General features: G+C 48.0%; 1 protein-coding gene across 1 annotated transcript in view; it reads right to left on the bottom strand.

Annotated features, from left to right (window-relative positions):
• LOC129700502 (1-phosphatidylinositol 4,5-bisphosphate phosphodiesterase beta-2-like) overlaps positions 1-24,782 on the bottom strand; it is a 149,257-nt gene that overhangs the window by 64,033 nt on the left and 60,442 nt on the right. The window contains exons 14-18 of the mRNA XM_055641056.1: positions 21,141-21,306; positions 13,641-13,732; positions 10,896-10,992; positions 3,714-3,798; positions 2,094-2,218 (exon numbers count right to left, since the gene is read on the bottom strand). Of these exons, the coding sequence (XP_055497031.1) occupies positions 2,094-2,218; positions 3,714-3,798; positions 10,896-10,992; positions 13,641-13,732; positions 21,141-21,306 (565 nt within the window). The remainder of the gene's footprint in view (positions 1-2,093; positions 2,219-3,713; positions 3,799-10,895; positions 10,993-13,640; positions 13,733-21,140; positions 21,307-24,782) is intronic.

The raw sequence follows: 24,782 nt of genomic DNA, 5'->3' as shown, positions 1-24,782 counted from the left end.
GAACAGTTACATGGATAGGAAAGGGTTTGGGATGTAGGCTAAACTCAGGGCAAATGAGACTTGCTCAGACAAACATCTTGGTTGGCATGATTGAGTGAGCCACATGCCTGTTTCTGTGCTGGATAACTCCATGACTCTATACCTGCATCAGGTACTCAGTGGGCTGAATACCCTATTGATACTCTATTGTTAATTCTAATTTTAATCCTTTTCCCTGGTCGTTTTTAAAAGTCTTCCTCAAAATAGTTTAGGTTTTAATTTTGGAGATACAGAGCAGAAACAGGCCCTTCAGCCCACCGAGACTGCGCCGACCTGCACACTAACACTGTCCTACACACACCGGGGACAATTTACAATTATACCGAGCCAATTAACCTACAAACCTGTACGTCTTTGGAGTGTGGGAGGAAACCGAAGCATCCGGAGAAAACCCACGCAGGTCACGGGGAGAACGTACAAACTTAATACAGACAACACCCGTAGTCGGGATCGAACCTGGGTCTCTGGCGCTGAAAGGCAGCAACTCTACCGCTGAGACACCGTGCCGTCTTTTCAATCACAATCACAATCATACTTTATCAGCCAAGTATGTTTTGCAACATACAAGGAATTTATTTTGCCAAGTCAGTCATACAAATAAAAAGCAACGGAACACACAAAACTCATTTTAACATAAACATCCACCACAGTGACTCCTCCACATTCCTCTTTGTGATGGAAGGTGAAAAAAAATTAAATTGCTTCCCTTTGCTCTCCCACAGTCGGGGGCCTCGAGCCATCCGTTGACGGGACAATCTTGACTCCCGTAGCCGGCGGCGTTTTGGCCCGCCGCATCAGGGCGATTAGCTCCTGTATCGGGGGGATGTCAGCTCCCCTGCGCCGGCGATCAGACCCCGCATCGGGGCTGGTCGAACCTTCCGTGACGTTGGAACTTCCCGACATCCACGGCCTCTCCCGAGACTGCGAGCTCCCGATGTAAAGTCCGCAGGCCACTGTCGGAGCGCTCCCAGGCAAGGGATCGCTCCGATGTAAGTCCACGGCCCACGGTGGGGCCCAAGGTCATTCCGAGGAGGCCTCCAGCTCCATCGATGGTAGGCCGCAGAGAGACCGGAGAACACGATCCAGAAAATAATTGCGCCTCCGGTAAGGTAAGAAACTGAAAAAAAGTTTCACCCGATTCCCACCCCCTCCCCCACATAAAACCAACCGGAGAACATTTACATGAACTTTTAACACACTAAAAATGTTTTAAAAGATGAAAAAACAGACAGACTGTTGGCGGGGCTGCCCATCGTGCGGCTCCCCTGGTGGTTTTCTGTGCTATATAGCTCAATGACAAGAATTACTAGAATGATGCCTAGATTGGAGAGAATTAGCTAACCTCGATATTATCAGGCGTCACATAAATAACTTTATTGTTATTATTCTTATGTTAATCTCATTGCTTCTCCTACTGAAGCATTAGTTAACCTAAACTTTAACTTCAATTAACCGTTCATTAACCTGATGCATTTGCTCTTTAATCTACTTCCTTCATTTATCTGCTTCAACCTTTTAATTAATGTTTACTGTGCTATCACTTGCCAATATATCCAATGTCCATCACATGGGCCCTCACTCGTCTCCATAATCCTCCCGCCCACCTCCCCAAACCTTGGCACGATTCTCTCCTCCTTTAAAGCATAGAGTCATAGAATGATACAGTGTGGAAACAGGCCCCTTGACCCAACTTGCACACACACACCGCCCAACATGTCCCAGCTACACTAGTCCCACCTGCCTGCGTTTGGCCCATATCACTCCAAACCTGTTCTATCCATGTACCTGTCTAACTGTTTCTTTAACATTGGGATAGTCCCAGCCTCAACTACCTCCTCTGGCAGCTTGTTCCAGACACCCACCACCCTCTGGGTGAAAAAGTGAACCCTCAGATTCCTAATAAATCTTTTCCCCTTCACCTTAAACCTCAGTCAAACCTCTGACTAAGTTTTACACTATGAACCATGCCAGACACATCTTTCCTTCCTTCTATGATCCAGCTTTTAATGACAAGGAACCAAGGGCCTGAAACCAATCTCGGCTTTGAAACTCACCTGATGTCTGGAAGTTCAGAGCCACCATCTGACAGCCAGTATTCCAGAAGACATGAGGCATGTAGTTTGAGGAATCCATTCTCGTCCCCTTGGGGTAAATGCGACTCATTTGTCTCTTGTTGTATCTGTGTGGGTTGTATAGGAACTGAGAGACCTTTGAGATGCGAGCCAGCCTCACTGAAGCTGGGAGGAACTAGGTGCAGTGAACGTTGCACACTCATGGAGATCGGGTTCCAATCTCGTTCAATAAAGGTGAACATAGAGACACCTTCACGGGAGCAGACTTGGGGTATGAGAAGAAGAGAGCGCAGTGAGGAGAAGGAGGAGATAGGGCAAGCTTCTCAGCATCCCAAATTGGAGAGGCCATCTTCGAAATGAGATGAATTGGGATGAGGGTGGAGCAGGCAAAGATGGGTAGGAGGGAGGGAGACACATGACGGTCATTTGCGGGTCACGCTGATGGTGCACGAAGATTTTGTACATCCCTAAATACTGGGGCGCAGCGCGCGACCACGTGTCACTGCCTACGTCACTTCGCACAATGCGTGCGTATTTGCTCACCATGCGCGCGTCGTGCATCGTGACCTGTAAATGACGCGGAAAATACGCCCAAGTGGGACAGGCCCTTGAACCTGGCAACAGTGAAGAGGGTGAGGCAAAGGGAGAACAAGCAGCAAGGAGAATAAGGGGGGAAAGAGGAGGGCTTGAGATATTGGAAGGCTCGGGGAAAGGGAAGGGTAGAAAGGTAAATCGGACTTGGGAATCCAGCGAGCAAAGAACTTGGGCTCCAGGGATTGAGAACAATATGGTGGTGGGTGAACAGGAAACCAAAATATTATTTTGTCCCAGTGCAAACCAGGGAGACATTTCAGTGAGACTAGAAACAATGTCAAATAAAGCGACCAGACTAATTGGCAAATTAACTCAAAGAAGATCGACCCATGCAGCCAATAATGCTATAGAGAGTGATACAGTGTGGAAACAGGCTCTTCGGCCCAACTTGCCCACACCGGCCAACATGTCCCAGCTACACTAGTCCCACCTGCCTGCGTTTGGTCCATATCCCTCCAAACTTACAAATTGCACCTTCATATTTTACCAACCCAGGCGACTATTTGCGTGCTATCCACAGAAGTAGATCTACAATCACATATTGCAATCGCTCCACACTCTTAAATCCCATAAGGTCATAAGTGATAGGAGCAGAATTAGGCCATTCGGCCCATCAAACCTACTCTGCCATTCAATCATGGCTGATCTATCTCTCCCTCCTAACCCCATTCTCCTGCCTTCTCCCCATAACCCCTGATACCTCTCATTTCTCTCAACCCCCTGAAAATCTCTACTCCATCAGCAACTTTTCCTACTTTAAATATGATATTCCCTTATCATGTATCTGTACATTGTAAATGGCTCGACTGTAATCATGTATTTCTGACAGGGTGGCACGCAACAAAAGCTTTTCACTGTACCTCGGTACACGTGGCATAAACTAAACTGAACTGCTGTGCTGCTTTCAACCTAAAATCTAAGCTATTTCTGTCTAATAAAAGTTTGCATTAACCGGCTGCATCAAGTATGGGTCAAGTATTGTTTCGTGTAGAGCTTTTGAAAAGATACTCAACAAAATCAAGGCAAAATTTGATGAGCATGTCCAGCGCTTTGGTCTCGGTGAAGGATGAGATGATGTAAGATCGATTTCTTTCTGCAAATGAAGAAGCCAGATTAAGTTAGTAACTTTTTTCATAGTCACAGAGTCATAGTGGAAACTGGCTCCTCGGCCCAACTTGCCCAACATGTTGCAGCTGCACTGGTCCCACCAGCCAGTATTTGGTCCATATCTCTCCAAACCTGCCCTAACCATGTATCTGTCTAACTGTTTCTTAACCTGTACCTGCCCCAATTACCTCCTCTGGCAGCGTGTTCCACACACCCATCACCCCTTGTGTGAAAATGTTACCCCTCAGATTCCTATTAAATCTTTTCCCCTTGTCCTCTGCTCCTCGATTCCCCAAATTGGGTAATGTGTTACTATGCATTATATACTGCTGTGTCAACATGGCACCCTTAAACTTTAAGGACATTGTGGTTATAAAAATGAGCGTTTGATTTTATTATAGACTCAGAATAGTCAACTAGTGAAAAGTTCCACAGTCAAGGAAATGAGAAGGACTTCAGTGTGAATCATAGGATGCACATTCAGGCAGAGAGTGTGAATAAATGCAACTCACCCGCTCTGCTTGTCTGCATCCTATGATTAGCCACTAACGTGGCTTTCTTCTGAATTGTCAACAGGGTGGTTATCAAGAACGGAGCAATATGACGTTATTAATACTGTAAGGATCTGATAGTCTGGATAGTCAGATGGCGCAAGGGCGCAGCGGTAGAGTTGCTGCCTTACAGCACCAGAGACCCGGGCTCGATCCTGACTACGGGTGCTGTCTGTACGGAGTTTGTACGTTCTCCCCGTGACCTGCGTGGGTTTTCTCTGAGATCTTCGGTTTCCTCCCACACTCCAAAGACGTACAGGCTTGAAGGTTAATTGGCTTGGTATAAATGTAAATTGTCCCTAGTGTGTGTGTGTGTAGGGCAGTGTTAATGTGCGGGGATTGCCTCTCTCACCTCACAGAGGTGAGGATGAATTTCTTGTCTCAGAGGGTGATAAATCTTTGAATACCTCTGCCTCCAGGGGCTGAGTCATTGATTATAGTTAAGGTGGAGACTGGCAGGCGTTTAACTATAAGAGTGTCAAGGCGGTGTTGAGGGAGTTGTAAATAATGGGATGTGGAGATAGCTGTGGCACGGTGGCGCAGCGGTCGAGGTGCTGCCTTACAGCGCCAGAGACCCGGGTTCGATCCCGACTACGGATCATAAAGTGATAGGAGCAGAATTAGGCTATTCGGCCCATCCGGTCTACTCCGCCATTCAACCATGGTTGACCTATCTATCCCTCCTAAGCCCATTGTACTGCCTTCTCCCCTTAACCCGCACTAATCAAGAATCTATCCATCTTTGCCTTAAAATTAATGTGCGGGGATCGCTGGTCAGCGCGGACTCGATGGGCCGAAGGGCCTATTTCTGCACTGTATTTCCAAACTAAACTAAACCAAGCTACTGAACAGTGACTTTGGTAAATGATTACATAGCTTCTACTCAAACCTTTATTATAGACTCGGAATAGTCAACTAGTGAAAAGTTCCACAGTCAAGGAAATGAGAAGGACTTCAGTGTGAATCATAGGATGCACATTCAGGCAGAGAGTGTGAATAAATGCAACTCACTGTTATATGTCATTTTATTTTACCATGTATCTGTCTGTACGGAGTTTGCACGTTCTCCACGTGACCTGCATGGATTTTTTCCGAGATCTTTGGTTTCCTCCCACATTCCCAAGACATACAGGTTTGTAGGTTAATTGGCTTGGTATAAATGATAATTATCCTAGTGTGTGTAGGATAGTGTTAATGTGTGGGGATCACAGGTCGGCACAGACTGATGGCCCGAAGGGCCTGTTTCCGCACTGTATCCCTAAACTAGACTAAAAGTATAAGATTAGATCAGCCATGATGAAGCAGGCTCCTGAGTTCAAATTCTACCATGATTATATTACTAATCCAAAGTTTTAAGAAATACAAAAAACGACTGATATTTTCTTCCGTGGGATTGAAAATGAGTGAAGAAGGGTCTCATCCCGAAACGTCACCGAATCCCTTCTCTCCAGAGATGTTGCCTTGTGTGTCTATCTTGAGAATGACTTGCGCCCATTCTGATTTCATGAGCTGATGAAACCAATGTCAGATCCACAGACTTTCATCCACAGATAGAGTGGGAACTGCCTAATGATGCAGTCAGCGGGGAGCTTGTGAAGCCATTTTCTACAGAGATGCGGCCTGACCTGCTGAGTTACTACAACCTTTATCAACATTGAAGGATCCTGACCCGAAGCGTCACCTATCCATTTTCTCCAGGGACGCAGCCTGACCCGCTGAGTCACCCCAGCACTTTGTGTCTATCTTGCGAGGTTCATTCCACCATTTCCACAGGGCTTCTGTGGGTTCCTGATGCACAGACCTAATATCGCCTAGAATACCCCTTGGTGGGGTCAAATGTCAGAGATTCCCAGGCATCATGGAGCCTTAGGTACATACAGCACGTGAACAAGCCCAACTTATACATACAAATTTCGTTCAGACCGTAAGGTCTGAATGACAATAAAGGAATTCAATTCAATTCAATTCAATACACCTTACATCCATATCCCTCCGAATCTTTCCACCAGTGGGTGCATCGCATTTCTTCAAGGAAGCTTTGAACACACCATTGAATCTTTTCCTCAGTCACATTGAAGACAGAGCTTAGAATCAAGTGTCAATGAGTTTGACGTCAGGCTTGCAAATGACATGGCCTGTCCAATACCTACTGAGTGTAACTGGAGCCTCAGTGCTGAAGATAGACACAAAATGCTGTAGTAACTCAGCGGGTCAGGCAGCATCTCCGGAGAGAGGGAGTAGGTGATGTTTCGGGTCGAGACCCCTTCTTCAATCTGAGAGTCAGGGGAAGGGGAAACGAGAGATATAGACGGTGATGTAGAGAGATATTGAACAAATGAATGAAAGTGACGATGATAAAGGAAACAGGCCATTGTTGGCTGTGTGAGAATGAGTTACAATGAGACTCAACAAGACAACATTGAAGCTGGTGCAACGTGGGTGGGGGAGGGATGGAGATAGGGGAGATGCAAACGTTACGACGTTGATGTCGACCTGGGAGATGATGTCGGTTTGCATATCCTTTCAGTGAAGCTGGAAGATTTTGCATAGCCAGCAGTGGTGGTGCCTTGTCTGTGCTTCAGCGTGCCTGCAATAGGCACCAGCAATCTCCTAGGTTGTAAACACCCATCTGGTTTACACCAGTTATTTGTCCTCTTTAAGGACCCGTCCCACTTGGCCGTCATTTGCGCGTAATTTACACGACAGCATTTACGCGTCACGACGCACAACGCGCGCACCGTGACACGCATGCGATGCACGCATAGTGCGTATTACGCGCGCAGGGTGCGTGGTGACATAGGCAGTGACGCGCGGTCGCATGTGGCTCCCCAGGATTTTGGTACGCGTTCAAAATGACGGCCAAGTGGGACAGGCCCTTTACTCTGCCAACGTGCGACTCCAGACACACCCAAGCCATCGACTCTTCAATGCGGACTGGAGTGGATTAGGAGACTCCACGCCATGGGCAACTAGGAACAGGCAATAAACGCCAGTCTCCAGCAACATCTAAACCCCCAAAAATGAACAAAGTAAATGAAAAACAGACTATGCAGCTCAAAGTTTCCATGAAGTGTTTAACCTCCCTGGAAGCATCCACCTATGTTTCTTCACTCAACTCCATTCAACATCTCAGATAGACACAAAAGGCCAGAGTAACAGGCAGCATCTCTGTTGAGAAGGAATGGGTGACATTTTGTGTGTGGAGACCCTTCAACAATCTCAACACTCCATCATCAAGTTCGCCGACGACACCACTGTTGTGGGACGTATCACTGATGGGGACGAGTTAGAGTATAGAAGTGAGATCGACCGACTGACCAAATGGTGCCAGCACAATAACCTGGCCTTAAACACCAGCAAAACCAAGGAACTGATTGTGGACTGGAAGGGGTAAGATGGGGACCCACAGTCCCGTTTATATCAACGGGTTGATGGTGGAAAGTGTCAAGAGCTTCAAATTCCTGGGCGTGCACATCTCTGAAGATCTCTCCTGGTCCCAGAACACTGATGCAATTATAAAGAAAGCACATCAGCGCCTCTACTTCCTGAGAAGATTACGGAGAGTCGGTATGTCAAGGAGGACTCTCTCGAACTTCTACAGGTGCACAGTAGAGAGCATGCTGAGCGGTTGCATCGTGGCTTGGTTCGGCAACCTGAGCGCCCAGGAGCGGAAAAGACTGTAAAAAGTTGTAAACACTGCCCAATCCATCATCGACTCTGACCTCCCTACCATCCAGGGGATCTATCGCAGTCGCTGCCTCAAAAAGGCTGGCAGCATCATCAAGGATCCACACCATCCTGGCCACTCACTCATCTCCCCGCTACCTTCAGGTAGAAGGTACGGGAGCCTGAAATCTGCAACATCCAGGTTCAGGAATAGCTACTTCCCCACACCCATCAGACTATTAAACTCAACTCAAACAAAACTCTGAACTTTAATAGCCTATTGCACTTGATCTGCTTATTTATGTGTGTGTGTGTGTATATATATATATATATATATATATATATATATATATATTCTATGATGTATGGACACACTGATTTGTTCTGTATTTATTTATGCCTACTATGTTCTGTGGTGCTGAAGCAAAGCAAGAATTTCATTGTCCTATCTGGAACACATGACAATAAACCCCCTAAATGTATCAATAGTGGGTCCAAATGATAAACACTAGTTAAAAAAGTTACTCCTGAATTTATCATTGGATTCACTAATGTATTTCTATTTATATAACCTCCAGGTATATAGGGGGCGCTGTCCTGTGCGCGGCTGCCCAGCCAGCAGTTTGTCTGTCTTTTCACCGTTTTATTTTTATTTTTAGTTAGTTAAAGTGTTTTGTTTGGAGGTCTAGACTTTTTTATGTGGGGGGAGGGGGAAGGGGGAAACTACCTTTCAGGGTCCCTACCTGGTCGGAGAGGCAGCTTTTCTCCGGGCTGCAGCTTCGACCCGTCCTCGCGGCCTACCAGCGGGCCTGGAGCGGTGTTTCCTGTCGGGGACCGCCCAGAACCTCGGCTTCGGTGGCGGCACAGCGCTGGAGAGCTATCGTGGAGCGGGCGATGCCTTGCCTGGGTCGTTGCGCTAGAGCTCCGGTGAGCTGAGACCGCCGGGAACAACATCGCGGAGCTGCGGGCGGTGGCGCCGAACTTTACATCGGGAGCCTGGGATCTCTAGATGAGATCGCCAGTTGTGGAGCTCCATCTGGCGCGGCCTTGTCGGCTTCGGAAGCCGCGGCCTCCAGTACGGAGGCGGCCATTCCAGGGTTCCCAAGCCGCTGTGAGGACTCTCCCGATGCTGGAGCAACATCACCCGGCGAGAACGGCCTGGAACATCGGGCCTCCGTAGAGGCAACTGTGGAGGCCTCAATAGGCCCGACTATGGGTGAACTGGGGATGGGGACTGGACTTTGTGCCTTCCCTCATGGTGGGAGCCATTGTGGGGGGATGTTCTTTGTGTTTAAGACTCTCATTGGTGTTATGTCTGTATTCGTTTTTTGTGTGCTGCAAAATGGCAAGAAGCCACTACACCTGGGTGTATGTGAATGTGACCAATAAAATACCTTTGATACCTTTGAATTCTAGTCTACCCTATGAGTGCAATCAATTTTCTCTTTTACCTCATCAAATCTGCTTGCAGTATTAAAGGTATTATGTTAGGGTGCTCTCCATTCTTTTCTGCCTCAGGGAAAAGAGCCCCAGTAATGGGCCTGTCCCACTTGGCGATTTTTTAGGCGACTGTCATAGTCGTAGCAGGTCGCCGAAAAACATAGCGACGACCTACGTCATCCTGGCGACAACCTACGACAGCACCTACGTCAGGAGAAGTCAAGCTACGCTCATTGGCGTCAAACCCGCTGTCGGCTAAAGTTTTTTCAACATGTTGAAAATTTAGCGACGACCAGAAATACAGTACAACTTTTTGTGCAACTGAGGAGACTACTCACGGCTACCACCAGCGAACAAGTGGTGACAAACTAGTCGTTGCCTAAAAAAAAAAATCGCCCAAGTGCGACAGGCCCGTAAATAAAACCGAATACGACACAAAGTGCCGGAGTAACTCAGCAGCATCTCTGGAGAACGTGAATGGGTAGGGTTTCAGGTCAGGACCCTTCTTCAGACTGATTCTAGTAGGGGGGAGAAAGCTGGCAGAGAGATGGGGCGGGACAAAGCCCAGCAAAAGGGTCTCAACCCGAAACGCCCCCATTCCTTCTCTCCGGAGATGCTGCCTGTCCTGACGAGTTACTCCAGCATTTTGTGTCTATCTCTGGCAAATGAGGGGGGGGGGGGGGGGTGGGTGGTGAGGGGGGGGGGGGGGGGGGGGGGGGGGGGGGTTATTGGCAGATGGCAGATGGGTGGACAAAGGCCAGAGATAAAAAGACAAAAAATATGAGATAAGGAATGAGAATAAAAGATAAACACAAAATGCTGGAGTACCTAAGCAGGACAGCAAGCATCTCTGAGTTACACCAACATTTTGTGTCCCTCTTCAGCGTAAGCCTGCATCTGCAGTTACTTCCTACACGTGCGATTAGAAGAGGCGTATATGTGAAGCCACTGGGAGAAATATAGAGTCCTCACCTCTCATCGACGACTGTGGCACCTTGTGTCTTTTTTGGTAAAACAGCATCGCATCATGTTCATAAGTGATAGGACCAGAATTAGGCCATTCGGCCCATCAAATCTACTCCGCCATTCAATCATGGCTATCTCCCTCCTAACCCCATTCTCCTGCCTTCTCCCCATAACCCCCGACACCTGTACTAATCAAGAATCTATCTATCTCTGCCTTAAATATTTGGCCTCCACAGCCTTTCTATGGCAATGAATTCCACAGATTCGCCACCCTCTGACTAAAGAAATTCCACCTCATCTCCTTCCCAAAGGAATGTCCTTTAATTCTGAGGCTTTGACCTCTGGTCCTCGAATCTCCCACTAGTGGAAACATCCTCTCTATCCAAGCCTTTCACTATTCACGATCTGTGTTTCCTTGTGTCTAAATGAAACAAGTTGCCAGGAATATTGGATATCTTACCCTTGGAGAGCTCAAAAGAGTCAAACTTCACGGGCTGAATGTAGTTCACCAGACTAGACATCTCCGCATATGCTCTCACTTCCTGACCAGCAGTCCCCTATCAGGAAAAAACAAAAGCAATAAGTACAAGATGCTCCTCAGTTAAGGGCCTGTCCCACTTGCGCGACTTTTTCAGCGACTGCCGGCATCCGTCATAGGTCGTTGCAGGTCGCCGAAAATTTTCAACACATTAATTCCGCACATTAATACTTTCCCACTCACACTAGAGACAATTTACACATACGTCAAGCTAATTAACCTACAAACCTGTACATCTTTAGAGTGTGGGGGGAAACCGAAGATCTCGGAGAAAACCCACGCAGGTCACGGGGAGAACGTACAAACTCCGTACAGACTGCACCCATAGTCAGAATAGCGCTGTAAGGCAACAACTCTAGCGCTGCGCCACCGTGACTCCCGTAAGGAGCAAACAAATCTTTGGTTGGTGAGGAATCTCCCAGATTGCTCCCAGTGATCACGCTCTTCAATAAAGTCTTGGTTGCCTTGCCCGATCTTCGTGGAGCGTTTTAAAGTGTTTTTTAACAGAGTGCAACAGTAGGTTTTAGCCAATGTAACCAGAAGGGTGTGTGAATTGAGGGGGGTTACCCATGTGTCAGATGCCCTCGCCCTCCTTAAAAACATGGGAAATAGGAGCAGAATGTAGGCCCAGAGGCCTTCAGGTCCGCTCTACCATTATGTAAGATCAGTTCATGCTGTTGGTTATATCCTCAACTTGTTTTCCATCACTTTGAACCCACCCTCCGAGTGTCTATCTTTTCCCGCTGCTCTGACCACATTCAATAGACAATAGGTGCAGGAGTAGGCCATTCAGCCCCTCGAGCCAGCACCGCCATTCAATATGATCATGGCTGATCATCCACAATCAGTTCCTGCCTTCTCCCCATATCCTTTGACTCCGCTATCTTTAACAGCTCTATCTAGCTCTCTCTTGAAAGCATCCAGAGAATCAGACTCCACCGCCTTCTGAGGCCGGGAATTCCACAAACTTCCGCACACCATTCAATGTCTCAATCCCCAGAGCTCCCTCTGCGGTAAAGAATGCAAAAGGTTCACAGATCTATGAAAGAAGTTCCTCCTCATCTCCCAAATGGACCCTCAACCTGAATCTCTCTCAAATTCTAAATAGCCCCATGATCATGTCTGATGATCAGAAACACCCTTTCTGCATCCCGCTAACAACCGTGATCGGGCTCTCTTTGTTTCAGGAAGATAGACCCACATTCAAGTTCATGCCTCACGTGAACAGCTTCCCAAGAAAGGAACTTGTTCCTTAAATAAGGAGAATAAAACTATAGGTAGACACAAAATGCTGGAATAACTCAGCGGGACAGGCAGCATCTGAATGAAGAAGGGTCTCGACCCGAAATGTCTCCCCCATCCTTCTCTCCAGAGAAGCTGCCTGTCCCCGCTGAGTTACTCCAGCATCGTGCGTCTGTCCCAGGCATGCTCGTCCCGACACCGTTACAGCAAGATTTTACATCAGCAGCATAATCAAGGCCCAGTCACACCCTGGCCACTTCCTCTTCTCCCCTCTCCCATCAGGCAAAAGGTATAGAAGTGTGAAAACGCACACCTCCAGATTCAGGGGCAGTTTCTTCCCAGCTGTTATCAGGCAACTAAATCAATCCACCACAAGCGGAGACCAGTGCTGAACTACTATCCACCTCATTGGTGACCCTCAGACTATCTTTGATCAGACTTTACATCTCTACTGCCCCTGGTGGTGGATGCGCAGGGAAGGGAATGGAGGGATGTGGGCTCTGAGCCAATAGATACGTGATGGTCTGAAGAAGGGTTTCGGCCCGAAACGTTGCCTATTTCCTTTGCTCCATAGATGCTGCTGCTGCACCCGCTGAGTTTCTCCAGCATTTTTGTCTACCTTTGGTCTTGGCATCATGTTCAACATGGAAATCGTGGGCCAAAGGGCCTGTTCTTGTGCTGTACGGAACTACGATCTATGTTAAGTATGATTGTGCCTATGTACAGTGAGACATCCACTGAAGTGAATACAAGAAAGGAATTTATCTATAGTTTGGTACATATGACAATAAACTGCCATTGGACCATCGTCACTTCATACGGGAGGCTGTTGAAATTGATAAGCAATCACCTCTATTGACACTTGTGCACCGAAGCCCTCTTACACAATGCAGCCTGCAGCCCCTTTAGTATTTTAGCTTGCAGTGACAAAAATAAACTTGTAGCCATTAAAATTGAAATTTATGTTTGACAATCCTTCTGGAAACAAATAGTCACTGCAAGTCTGAAGCTCTCTTGCCCAGCTATTTCCCCCATCGACATGAATGCTTATTTAAATGCGACTTTCTATAATGCGAGGTTTGTTAGGGAATCAACAGCAGAACTGCATGCACGGTTACAATGGCACGTAAGTGAGGGCACAATGGCTGCTGCAGAGGGCATTGAGTTGGACTGGCGCGGTGGGGATCAGGGCATGCCCGATCAAGGATACGGCAACTGCCCAGCTTCCGGAAAAGGTACGCTGAAACATTTGTGATTTGCAAGAACCTGATGGCCTTCAGAGTGACAACTGAGTCATGCCCCATAGACGGGCTGATCCAACGGGACTGAGAAGAATGTTCCCAGACCAGGATTCACCAGCATCTTCCCATTGCAACATGAGGCTGACGCACGTCGACCCACATTGTGAAATGCAACTTCTCGTACCTCATCGGATGCATTCTTCTTATGTTCTTCCTCGTCTTCCTGATCAATGGGCTCCTGCTCCTCCTCATTTTCACACTGCTCTTCAGTTTCACCTGGAATGGTCCAAAGAAAAAAACTATCAGCAGCTACACAATACAGAGTTACAGTGGGGGGTATATCAGTGTTACAATGTGGGGTATATCAGTGTTACAGTGTGGGGTGTATCAGTGGTTGGCAGCATCATCAAGGACCCACACCGTCCTGGCCACACACTCATCTCCCCGCTGCCTTCAGGTAGAAGGTACAGGAGCCTGAAGACTGCAACATCCAGGTTCAGGAATAGCTACTTCCCCACAGCCATCAATTGGTTTGAACTCAATTCAAACAAAACTCTGAGCATTAACAGCCCATTATCAGTTTATTTGCACTTTACCCGTTTTAGTTATTGATGTGTGTATATATTTACACAATGGTATATGGACACACTGATCTGTTCTGCATTCATGCCTACTATGTTCTGTTGTGCTAAAGCAAAGCAAGAGTCTCATTGTCCTATCTGGGACACATGACAAACTCTCTTGAATCTTGAGTGTTACAGTGAGGGGTGTATCAGTGTTACAGTGTGGGGTGTATCAGTGTTACAGTGTGGGGTATATCAGTGTTACAGTGTGGGGTGTATCAGTGTTACAGTGTGGGGTGTATCAGTGTAACAGTGTGGGGTGTATCAGTGTTACAGTGTGGGGTGTATCAGTGTTACAGTGTGGGGTGTATCAGTGTTACAGTGTGGGGTGTATCAGTGTTACAGTGTGGGGTGTATCAGTGTTACAGTGTGGGGTGTATCAGTGTTAGTGTGGGGTGTATCAGTGTTACAGTGTGGGGTGTATCAGTGTTACAGTGTGGGGTGTATCAGTGTTACAGTGTGGGGTGTATCAGTGTTACAGTGTGGGGTGTATCAGTGTTACAGTGTGGGGTGTATCAGTGTTACAGTGTGGGGTGTATCAGTGTTACAGTGTGGGGTGTATCAGTGTTACAGTGTGAGGTATATCAGTGTTACAGTGTGGGGTGTATATCAGTGTGGGGTATATTAGTGTTACAGTGTGAGGTATATCAGTGTTACAGTGTGGGGTGTATCAGTGTGTCACTGAGCAGCGTTTCCCTGTTGGATTGCAACCTTGTCGTGGTCGGGGAGCTTGTGTGTCTCAGTGACCCCTAGAGCTATGCCAGAGGGAGATTTGTCTCCTGTTAGGGTCTCCCGTGCTAGACAGGTGGAAGGGTAGAGGCGAGACGAAGAGCGATCCATTGGTCCTCCAGGTTGGAGGTTGAGCATAGGGCTCACAACCCTGTCTCGTAAAACAAATATGTTATGGAAACAGCAACTGAAGGAATCAACACTGCTGGGCGTGATGGGCCTCCAGGGCTATCGACAGATGCTAGCCCTGACCTGGGGTAGTGTCCAGAAGCTAGCCCAGAACAGACAGGAGTGGAGGAACTTTGTTGCTGCCTTACATGCCCAGAGGCATAATAAGCAATAAGTAAGTAAGTAAGTACTGAGGAGCATGGGGTGTATCAGTGCACAGTCAGGGGTATTGGTATATTAGCGTTCACAGTGAGAAAGCTTTTGAAGGGGGTGAACAAGGGGACTGGTCAAAAGGACAGGGCAGTAGACATTGTCTTTCTGAGCATGAACAAGGCTTTTGACAAAGTGACACATGGTAGGCTAATCTGGAAAGTTACATTGCATGAAATCCAAGAGGAGCTACCAATTGGATTCAAGTTTGTCTTGGAGGAAGGAATCAAAGTGTCGTTGTGGAGGGTTGTTTTCTGATGTGACCGGTGGAGTGCTGCAGTAGTCGGTGCTGTTTGTTATGTACATGAAAGATTTGGACGGCAATGTGCTTAACATCATCAGTACATTTGCACAGTGAACTGTGAGGAAGGATATCCAAGTTTACAATGGCATTTAGATCATTTGGGAAGGTGGACCAAGGAATGTCAAATGGAATTTATCCCTGGTATGTCAAACCAGGGCAGGACTTAGACAGTAAATGGTAGAGCAGGGTGCTTGGGTGGCGCAGCGATAGAGTTACTGCCTACAGCACAAGAGACCCGGGTTCGATCCTGACTATGGGAGCTGTCTGTACGGAGTTTATACAGTCTACCCGTGACCTGCGTGGGTTTTCTCTGAGATCTTCGGGTTTCCTCCCACACTCCAAAGACGTACAGGTTTGTAGGTTACTGGCTTGGTGTAAATGTAAAATTGTCCCTAGTGTGTGTAGGGTAGTGTTAATAGACAATAGACAATAGGTGCAGGAGTAGGCCATTCAGCCCTTCGAGCCAGCACCGCCATTCACTGTGATCATGGCTAATCATCCACAATCAGTAGCCTTCTCCCCATATCCCCCTATCTTTAAGAGCTCTAACTAATAATGCCCCTGTCCCACTTAGGAAACCTGAACGGAAACCTCTGGAGACTTTGTGCCCCACCCAAGGTTTCCGTGCCGTTCCCGGAGGTTTTTGTCAGTCTCCCTACCTGCTTCCACTACCTGCAACCTCCGGCAACCACCTGCAACCTCCGGGAACCGCACGGAAACCTTGGGTGGGGCGCAGAGTCTCCAGAGGTTTCCGTTCAGGTTTCCTAAGTGGGACAGGGGCATTTAACTCCCTCTTGAAAGCATCCAGAGAATTGGCCTCCACTGCCTTCTGAGGCAGAGAATTCCACAGATTCACAACCCTCGTCTCCGTTCTAAATGACTTACCCCTTATTCTTAAACTGTGGCCCCTGGTTCTGGACTTCCCCCAACATCGGGAATATGTTTCCTGCCTCTAGCGTGTCCAAACCCTTAATAATCTTATGTTTCAATAAGATTCCCTCTCATCCTTCAAAATTCCAGAGTGTACAAACCCAGCCGCTCCATTGTATCAACATATGACAGTCCCGCCATCCCGGGGATTAATCTACGCTGCACTCCCTCAATAGCAAGAATGTCCTTCCTCAAATTTGGAGACCAAAACTGCGCACAATACTCCAGGAGCAGGGATCACAGGTCAGTGTGGACTTGGTGGGCTGTACCGTATCTCCTAACTAAAAATAACGAAACTAGAGCCCTGGAGAGTGATGCAGTGCAGAAAGAACGGGGAGTACAGGTGCAAAGTTCCCTAAAGTTGGTGAGTCAGGTGGACACATGTGCTGAAGGAAGTGTTTGGCACACCTGCCTTCACTGGAAACCGGTCTGACCACAAAACCTATACATCATGATGCCCTGTACAAGTGGTTGGTAAAACTACACTGGCAGTAGTGTATGCAGTTCACGCCCCCCAGCTCGTAGAAGGATGTCCTTAAGTTAGAAAGGGATTCATTAGGATATCCTCACCTCCTCTAACAAATCTACTGCATCTGGTGTTCCCAACATGGCCTCCTGTACACCAACGAAACCAGGCGCTGGCTCGATGAACCGTTTCGCTGAACACATGAGCCAAGTCCATCAAGGTCTACGGGATCTCCGGGTTGCCAACCATTTTAACTCCTCTTCACATTTCCACACTGGCCTTTCTCCATTGTCATAGAGAGGCCACAATCTGGAGAAACAGCACCTCAGCACCTCATATTCCACTTGGGCAGCTTACACCCCATTGAACTCCAATTTTAGGTAACTTCAAAACTCCTCCCCCTTCTCTCCCACCCCCTCTCTCCCCTGTGCAACACCTGGAATCCAGCTTCAAAATGCAATACTTTTGTGTCACTCTTTCTCTCTTTCCATTTCTGGCCTTTGCCCAACTATTTGTCTGTGAAAATTCCCATCACCTGTGTTCACATTGCTGGAGTAGTGGAGTAACTCAGCGGGACAGGCAGCATCTATGGGGAGAAGGAATGGGAGACGTTTCGGGTGACATTTCAGGTGGAAAGAAATATCTCAGCCTGAAACATTACCCATTCCTTCTCTCCAGAGAAGCTGCCTGTCCAGTTGCGTTACTCCAGCATTGTGTGTCTATCTTCAGTGTAAACCAGTTCCTTCCTACACACATTTCACCTATTACGTCAGGCTTTGTCCTGCCCCTCCTCTCTTCCAGCTTTCTTCACCACTAGTGCAACCCGAAATATCACCTATCCATGTTCTCCAGAGATGCTGCCTGACTCACTGACTTACTCGGGCACTTTGTGTAAACCAGCATCTGCAGTTCCTTGTTTATCCACAAGGATGTTTGCTGGGCTCGCAGCCTTGAGCTATAAGGTGAGTCTGAAGAAGGGTCTCGGTCCGAAACGTCACCCATTCCTTCTCTCCAGAGGTGCTGCCTGTCCCGCTGAGTTACTCCAGCATTTTGTGTCTATCTTTACCTACAAGGAGAGGGCCCTAGTGAGACCACACCTGCGCGCAGTTTTGGTCTCCAAATTTGAGGAAGGGCATTCTTGCTATTGAGGGAGTGCAGAGTAGGTTCACCAGATTAATTCCCGGGATGGCGGGACTGTCATATGTTGATAGAATGGAGCGGCTGGGCTTGTACACTCTGGAATTTAGAAGGATGAGAGGGAATTTTATTGAAACACGAAAGATTATTAAGGGATTGGACACACTAGAGGCAGGAAACATGTTCCCAATGTTGTGCTAGTCCAGAACTAGAGGCTATAGTTTAAGAATAAGAAGTAGGCCAATTAGAATGGAGATGAGGAAAAACCCTTTTCACCCAGAGAGTTGTGAATCTGTGAAATTCTCTGCTTCAGAAGGCAGTGGAGGCGAATGCTTTCAAGAGAGAGTTAGGTAGAGCTCTTAAAAATAGCGGAGTCAGGGGATATGGGGAGAAGGCAGGAACGGGGTACAGATTGTGGATGATCAGCCATGATCACATTGAATGGCGGTGCTGGCTCGAAGGGCCGAATGGCCTACTCCTGCACCTATTGTCTATTGAGAGGTTGGATAAACTGGATTTTTTTTCATTGAAGCATGGGTGGCAGAGGGGCTGGAGATTGTAACTAAAAGTCAGGCTGGTGAGGGAATCCAGAATATAGTGTGCAGAGGTCTGAGTCCTTGTATTTGTCCAGCGTGTATGTAACGTGCAGCCTGGAGGGCTGGAAATATAACGCCGGAGGATTATAAATCGTTGGCACAGGGGCCGTTCATGTTTGCACCATCCAGACGAATGCTTGAGGGATAGGGGACAAAAACTAGAAGAGATACTGTTGACATTCAATGCGGACGTGCTTGCCAAAGATCACAGGCTGCCTGCCAGGTATTGTTCGCTTCCCCAGCCAGCGTGAGTCATCTAGAGTGCTTTGTTTGCCCGGGACCAGCGCTGACGATGCACCCTGCAGCGTCAAACCCTCACAGTCCACACTCGCCACTGATGTATCATGTAGACCTCAGTGTAACACAGTGATGGGCCCTGCACGCCAAGGGGATGGCGATCGCGGAAAATTAAGAATGGTTTGGTGTCAGCTGAGGGGAAGATGACAATGAGGCATACAATTGCCATAGAGGGAGTGCAGAGAAGGTTCACCAGACTGATTCCTGGGATGTCAGGACTGTCTTATGAAGAAAGACTGGATAGACTTGGTTTATACTCTCTAGAATTTAGGAGATTGAGAGGGGATCTTATAGAAACTTACAAAATTCTTAAGGGGTTGGACAGGCTAGATGCAGGAAGATTGTTCCCGATGTTGGGGAAGTCCAGGACAAAGGGTCACATCTTAAGGATAAGGGGGAAATCCTTTAAAACCGAGATGAGGAGAACTTTTTTCACACAGAGAGTGGTGAGTCTCTGGAACTCTCTGCCGCAGAGGGTAGTCGAGGCCAGTTCATTGGCTATATTTAAGAGGGAGTTAGACGTGGCCCTTGTGGCTAAGGAGATCAGAGGGTATGGAGAGAAGGCAGGTACGGGGTACTGAGTTGGATGATCAGCCATGATCATATTGAATGGCGGTGCAGGCTCGAAGGGCCGAATGGCCTATTCCTGCACCTAATTTCTATGTTCCTATGTTTCTAATCAACAAAATATAATCAGGAGGACCGTGAAACTAGTGGGAGAACCATGGTGGAGGAGGGACTGATCTCCTAATATCAGTGACTGCAACACCAATACACCCCACACTGTAACACTGATACACCTGGGGTCGCCAACTTTCTCACTCCCAAATAAGGGACAAAAGGTCAAAATAAGGGACAGATTCCCGACGGCAATGCGTTGACCGACTCGGCCGTGGCTGGGTGAATGATGAGTTGGCCCGGGTGCTGGACTGCACACAAAGCCCAGCCGGCGGGCCAGCTGAGGAGTTTTGGCCCGGCACCCCAACCAACTCATGAACCGATGATCGGTGGTGTCGGCGGTAAGCGAAGGTTCGAAGGTCGGACAGCTGGCCGGGCTGCCGACCGACGGGACCACGGGCGAGGCGCTGCTGCACACACCCCTATCACTGTGACAATTGGCTGCACCCCTCACGTTGACACACAGACACACCTCACACCTGTGAGTGGGACACATTAAAATCTCTGTAATGCTGATATACCTTACGGCCTTCACTGTGAAAAAGACTGTGAGCATTCACCTGATCCAGGCCACTCACGATCTTGTACACCTCAACCAGGTCACCCCTTAGCCTCCGATACTGGTGGGAGAGTCTAGGACCAGAGGTCAGAACCTCAGAATTAAAGGGCGCTCGTTTAGAAAGGAGGTGAGGAGGAACTTCTTTAGTCAGAGGGTGGTGAATCTGTGGAACTCATTGCCACAGAAGGCTGTGCAGGCTAAGTCCATGGATATTTTTAAGCCAAATTCTTGATTAGAACGGGTGTCAGAGGTTATGGGGAGAAGGCAGGAGAATGGGGTTAGGAAGCAGAGATCAGCCACGATTGAATGGCGGAGTAGACTCGATGGGCTGAATGGCCTAATTTTGTGAGTCATACAGTGTGGAAACGGGCCGTTCGGCCCAACTTACCCACACGGGCCAACATCTCACCTGACTGCGCTTGGTCCATATCCCTCCAAATCTGTCCTATCCATGTACCTGTCTAACTGTTTCTTCAACGTTGGGATAGTCCCAGCCTCAACTACCTCCTCTGGCAGCTTGTTCCATACACCCACCACCCTTTGTGTGAAAAGGTTACCCCTCAGATTCCTATTAAATCTTTTCCCCTTCACCTTGAACCTAATTGCTCTGGTCCTCGATTCCCCTACTCTGGGCAAGAGACTCTGTGCATCTACCCGATCTATTCCTCTCATGATTTTATACACCTCTATGAGATCACCCCTCATCCTCCTGCGCTCCAAGGAATAGAGACCCAGCCGACTCAACCTCTCCCTACAGCTCACACCCTCTAGACCTGGCAACATCCTCATAAATCTTCTCTGAGCCCTTTCAAGGTTGACAATATCTTTCCTACAACATGGTGCCCAGAGCGAAACACAACGTTCTAAACACGGCCTCACCAACGTCTTATGCAACTGCAACATGACAATAACTTGTGAACATGATACTCCAACGTCCCAGCCTATCCAACTTGCATCAGAGCAGCCAGTGGGAAGAGAAGGCTGTACCTGTCTGCGATGTTTCCCCGGACGCTGCCTCCTCAGCCACGGAGTCCATGCTCTTCCTCCTCTTCATCTCCTGGCACCTGTTGTCAGCAACCTGATTCTTCTTGTTCTTGATGAGGATCTTGCCCAGCAGCTCCTGGGGGCTGGGGACGGGAGATCCAGCTTTCAGCTGCCACAGAAGGGGCAAAACACATTGAGATGCATATCGAACATCACATTGGCTCCATTTTACAGGAGCCTGAAATCTGCAACATCCAGGTTCAGGAATAGCTGCTTCCTCACAGCCATCAGACTATTAAACTTAACTCAAACAAAACTCTGATTGTTAAACAGCCCATTGCACTTTATCTGTTATTTATGTGTGTATCTATATATTACTAAAAGTCTGTTCTTGACCGGTTTTGGCCATCTGTGCTGCGATTTCTGAGAGAACGCCGCCATTTTTGGCCACCTCGCTCAGAGCCCCCCTCCGCCGTATGAGTGCCGAGGATTTTTCCTGTCGATGAAAAATGACAGGTGTATTAATGTTTTTACAAAATTCCCCATTCTCTCTGCTGCTCCTGCTGGTAGGAGGGAGAGGGACTATAAAATCAGGAAGTGGTGTGCCTCAATTAATCTCTGCAAACTGGAGCTCTGTCAATTAGTCTCTGTCACTGAGCTCTGAATGACACTGAACAAATGTCTACAGCACAGTGAGTACCCTTAACTTGGTTTGAAAAATGAAAATATAGATAGTTCGAAGTAAAATAGCACTGCCTGCAATTGGTTGTTTGGGTTTGGGTTGAGTAAAAAAGGCACTCTCTCTCTCTCCACCTGTCTCTCCCTATCCCTCTCTCTTTCTCCTCCCTCTCTCCCCCCCCTCTCCCCCCCCTCTCCTCTCCTCTCCCCCCCCCCTCTCCCCTCCTCTCCCCCCTCTACTCTCTCCCCCCCCCTCTCTCTCTCCCCCCCTCCTCCTCTCCCACCCCTCCTCCTATCTCCCCTCTTTTTCTCCCCCTCCATCTCCTCCCCCACCGTCCCTCCCCTAAAACCCCCATTCCCTCCACACACCCCTACCCCCTTCCCTCCACCCTCCCTCCCCCTCCCCGCTCCCCACCTCTCCCCCTCCCCTCATCTCACCCCCCTCTCAGCACACCCTCTCTCTTCCCCTCTCTCCCCCCTCCCCCCTACCCCCCCCCTCCCCCTCTCTTCACCCCCCCCCCCCCCCTCTCTCTCTCTCTCCTCCCCCCCTCCATCCACTCCCCCACCCTCCCTCCCCTAAACCCCCTCCCCTCCACACCCCCTACCCTCTTCCCTCCACCCTCCACACTCCCTCCCCCCCTGCCTGCTCCCCCTCTCAGCAGCACCCCCCTCTCAGCACCCCCTCTCTCTCCCCCTCACTCTCTCCCTCTCTCTCTCCCCCACCCCCACATCTATATGATCACCCATGATTCTCCTGCACTCCAAGCAATAAAGTCCCAACCTGCTCAACCTCTCCCAATAGCTCAGGCCCTCGAGTTCTGGCAACACCCTCATAAATCTTCTCTGTACCCTTTCCAGCTTGACACCATCTTTCCCATAATGCTAACGGTAGGGGCATTCGGTAGCTCGTGACGTTTTTACATCCCAGCAAAGAATGTCCACAAGTGAAAAAATACTCGTGATGAAAAAAATTGTTACTTTTTATACCTACTGTTAGCATTACGAGCCGTTACGAGACATCCACGAACTCCTACGGACCTGCTACGGACATTCTCCGAGTTCGAATCAGGGGAAAACTCGGGAGAACTTGTGAATTACCTCGTACAGTGGGACAGGGGCTTTATCAGTCTAAACTCCAGCGAATACAGGCCCAGTGCTGTCAAACGCTCAATGTTCACCTACTCATTCCTGGGATAATACTCGTAAACCTCTGGCCAGCACATCCTTTCTCAGATATGGTGCCTAAAATTGCTCACATGCTCCAAATGCAGCCTGACAAACACCTTCTAGAGCCTCAGCATTACATCCCTGTTTTTGTATGCTATTCCTCTTGATATCAACGCAAGCATTGAGTTTGCCTTCCTTACTACCGATTCATCTTGCAAGTGAACCTCGTGGGAATCCTTCACCAACACTACTATAATTTATGCATTCTCTCCCCATTTAGAACAAAGTCTATGACTTTAATCCTACCACCAAAATACATGTCTCCACACTTTGCTACATTGTATTCCATCTGCCACTTCTCTGCCCACTCATCCCCCGCCCCCAGTCACCAGTTTAGCTCCACTGCCCTGCGGGTCTCAGATTTGGTGTAGGTGCAGGGGGACGTGTAGGAAGGAACTGCAGATGCTGGTTTAAACCGAAGATAGACACAAAAAGCTAGAGGAAAGGGCCTGTCCCACTTTCCCGACTTAATTCACGACTCCTTTTACTCGTGGACATTTTTCATCATGCTAGAAAAACACACCAACCTACTTGATGGTACGAGTACCTACGACTAGCATCACGGCCTGCTACGACCTACCTATGACCTCGTGACGACCATGCTGCGAGTATGAGTCACGGGCAAACTCGGCAGAGGTCGTCAATTAGGTCGCCCAAGTGGGACAGCCCCTTAACGGGCTGGCAGTCAGTAACTAATACTATGCCATATGAACTAGTGCTGGAATCTTAACAACTTACAAGCTTTATTTAAGAAATGTAATGTGTGGAAATGTGGGGTTTTCCATTTTGGTACGAATATTAGAATATTATTTAAATAGAGAGACTCCAAAACATAGCAAAGGAATCTGAAATTCAGAGTGTATGAAGCACTAAAGATTAGCATACAGGTGCTGCTTGTCATTTGGTAGTTAAATGGAATGGTAACCTAAGCAGATAGGATAATGGCAAATTGATTTTAATTCAGATCAGTATGCGATGCCAAACCAGAGCTGGGAAGTCAAACCAAGGTGTAACTTTCACAGTGAATGGTCAGGCCCTCTGTTGTAGAACAAAGGGGCATAGGAGTACAAGTCACACATAGTTCCCTGAAAGTGGTATCACAGGAGGACAGGATAGTGAAGAAGGCATTTGGTGTGCAGTAATCTCAACTTGGGTATGAAAAGTAAAATGTTATATTACACTCTAGACTTTAGAGATACAGTGCAGAAACAGGCCCTTTGTCCCTTAGAGTCCTCACTGACCAGCAATATCCATGTCTCGACCTGAAACGTCACCCGTTCCTTCTCTCCAGAGAAGCTGCCTGTCCCGCTGAGTTACTCCAGCATTTTGTGTTTGCCAGCCACCAAAATGCATCTCAACTATGAAGAGCCAGTATTGTTGGGGGACAGTAAAGCAAAACAGGGTTAATGTTTGGACATAACATTTAGGCAGGGTTAGTACACAAAATATGCTACAAAATGCTGGAGTAACTCAACACCTCCGCATCTGCTGATCCCTGTTTCTACCAGACAGGATTCAAGTTTACATTGGAATAATATTTACTGTCTTTGTTGGGTGAATTTTAATATTCAGTTTGATCAATTAGCATATGCATTGAGTCATTTTTTAGCTGACAGGAGATGAATAGGGGCTTTTGTTTGGGCAATGCCAAGGACAGCTCAGGTGTGTCAGTGCTTATTGTATAATGTGTACCAGATAATGGAGGAATATGCAAATTTCAACACAGCAGCATGGAAAACA

This window comes from Leucoraja erinacea, chromosome 9 (genome assembly GCF_028641065.1).
Source record: "Leucoraja erinacea ecotype New England chromosome 9, Leri_hhj_1, whole genome shotgun sequence".
In the NCBI taxonomy this organism is placed as follows: Eukaryota; Metazoa; Chordata; class Chondrichthyes; order Rajiformes; family Rajidae; genus Leucoraja; species Leucoraja erinaceus.
This window is presented reverse-complemented; position numbering and strand designations above follow the sequence as displayed.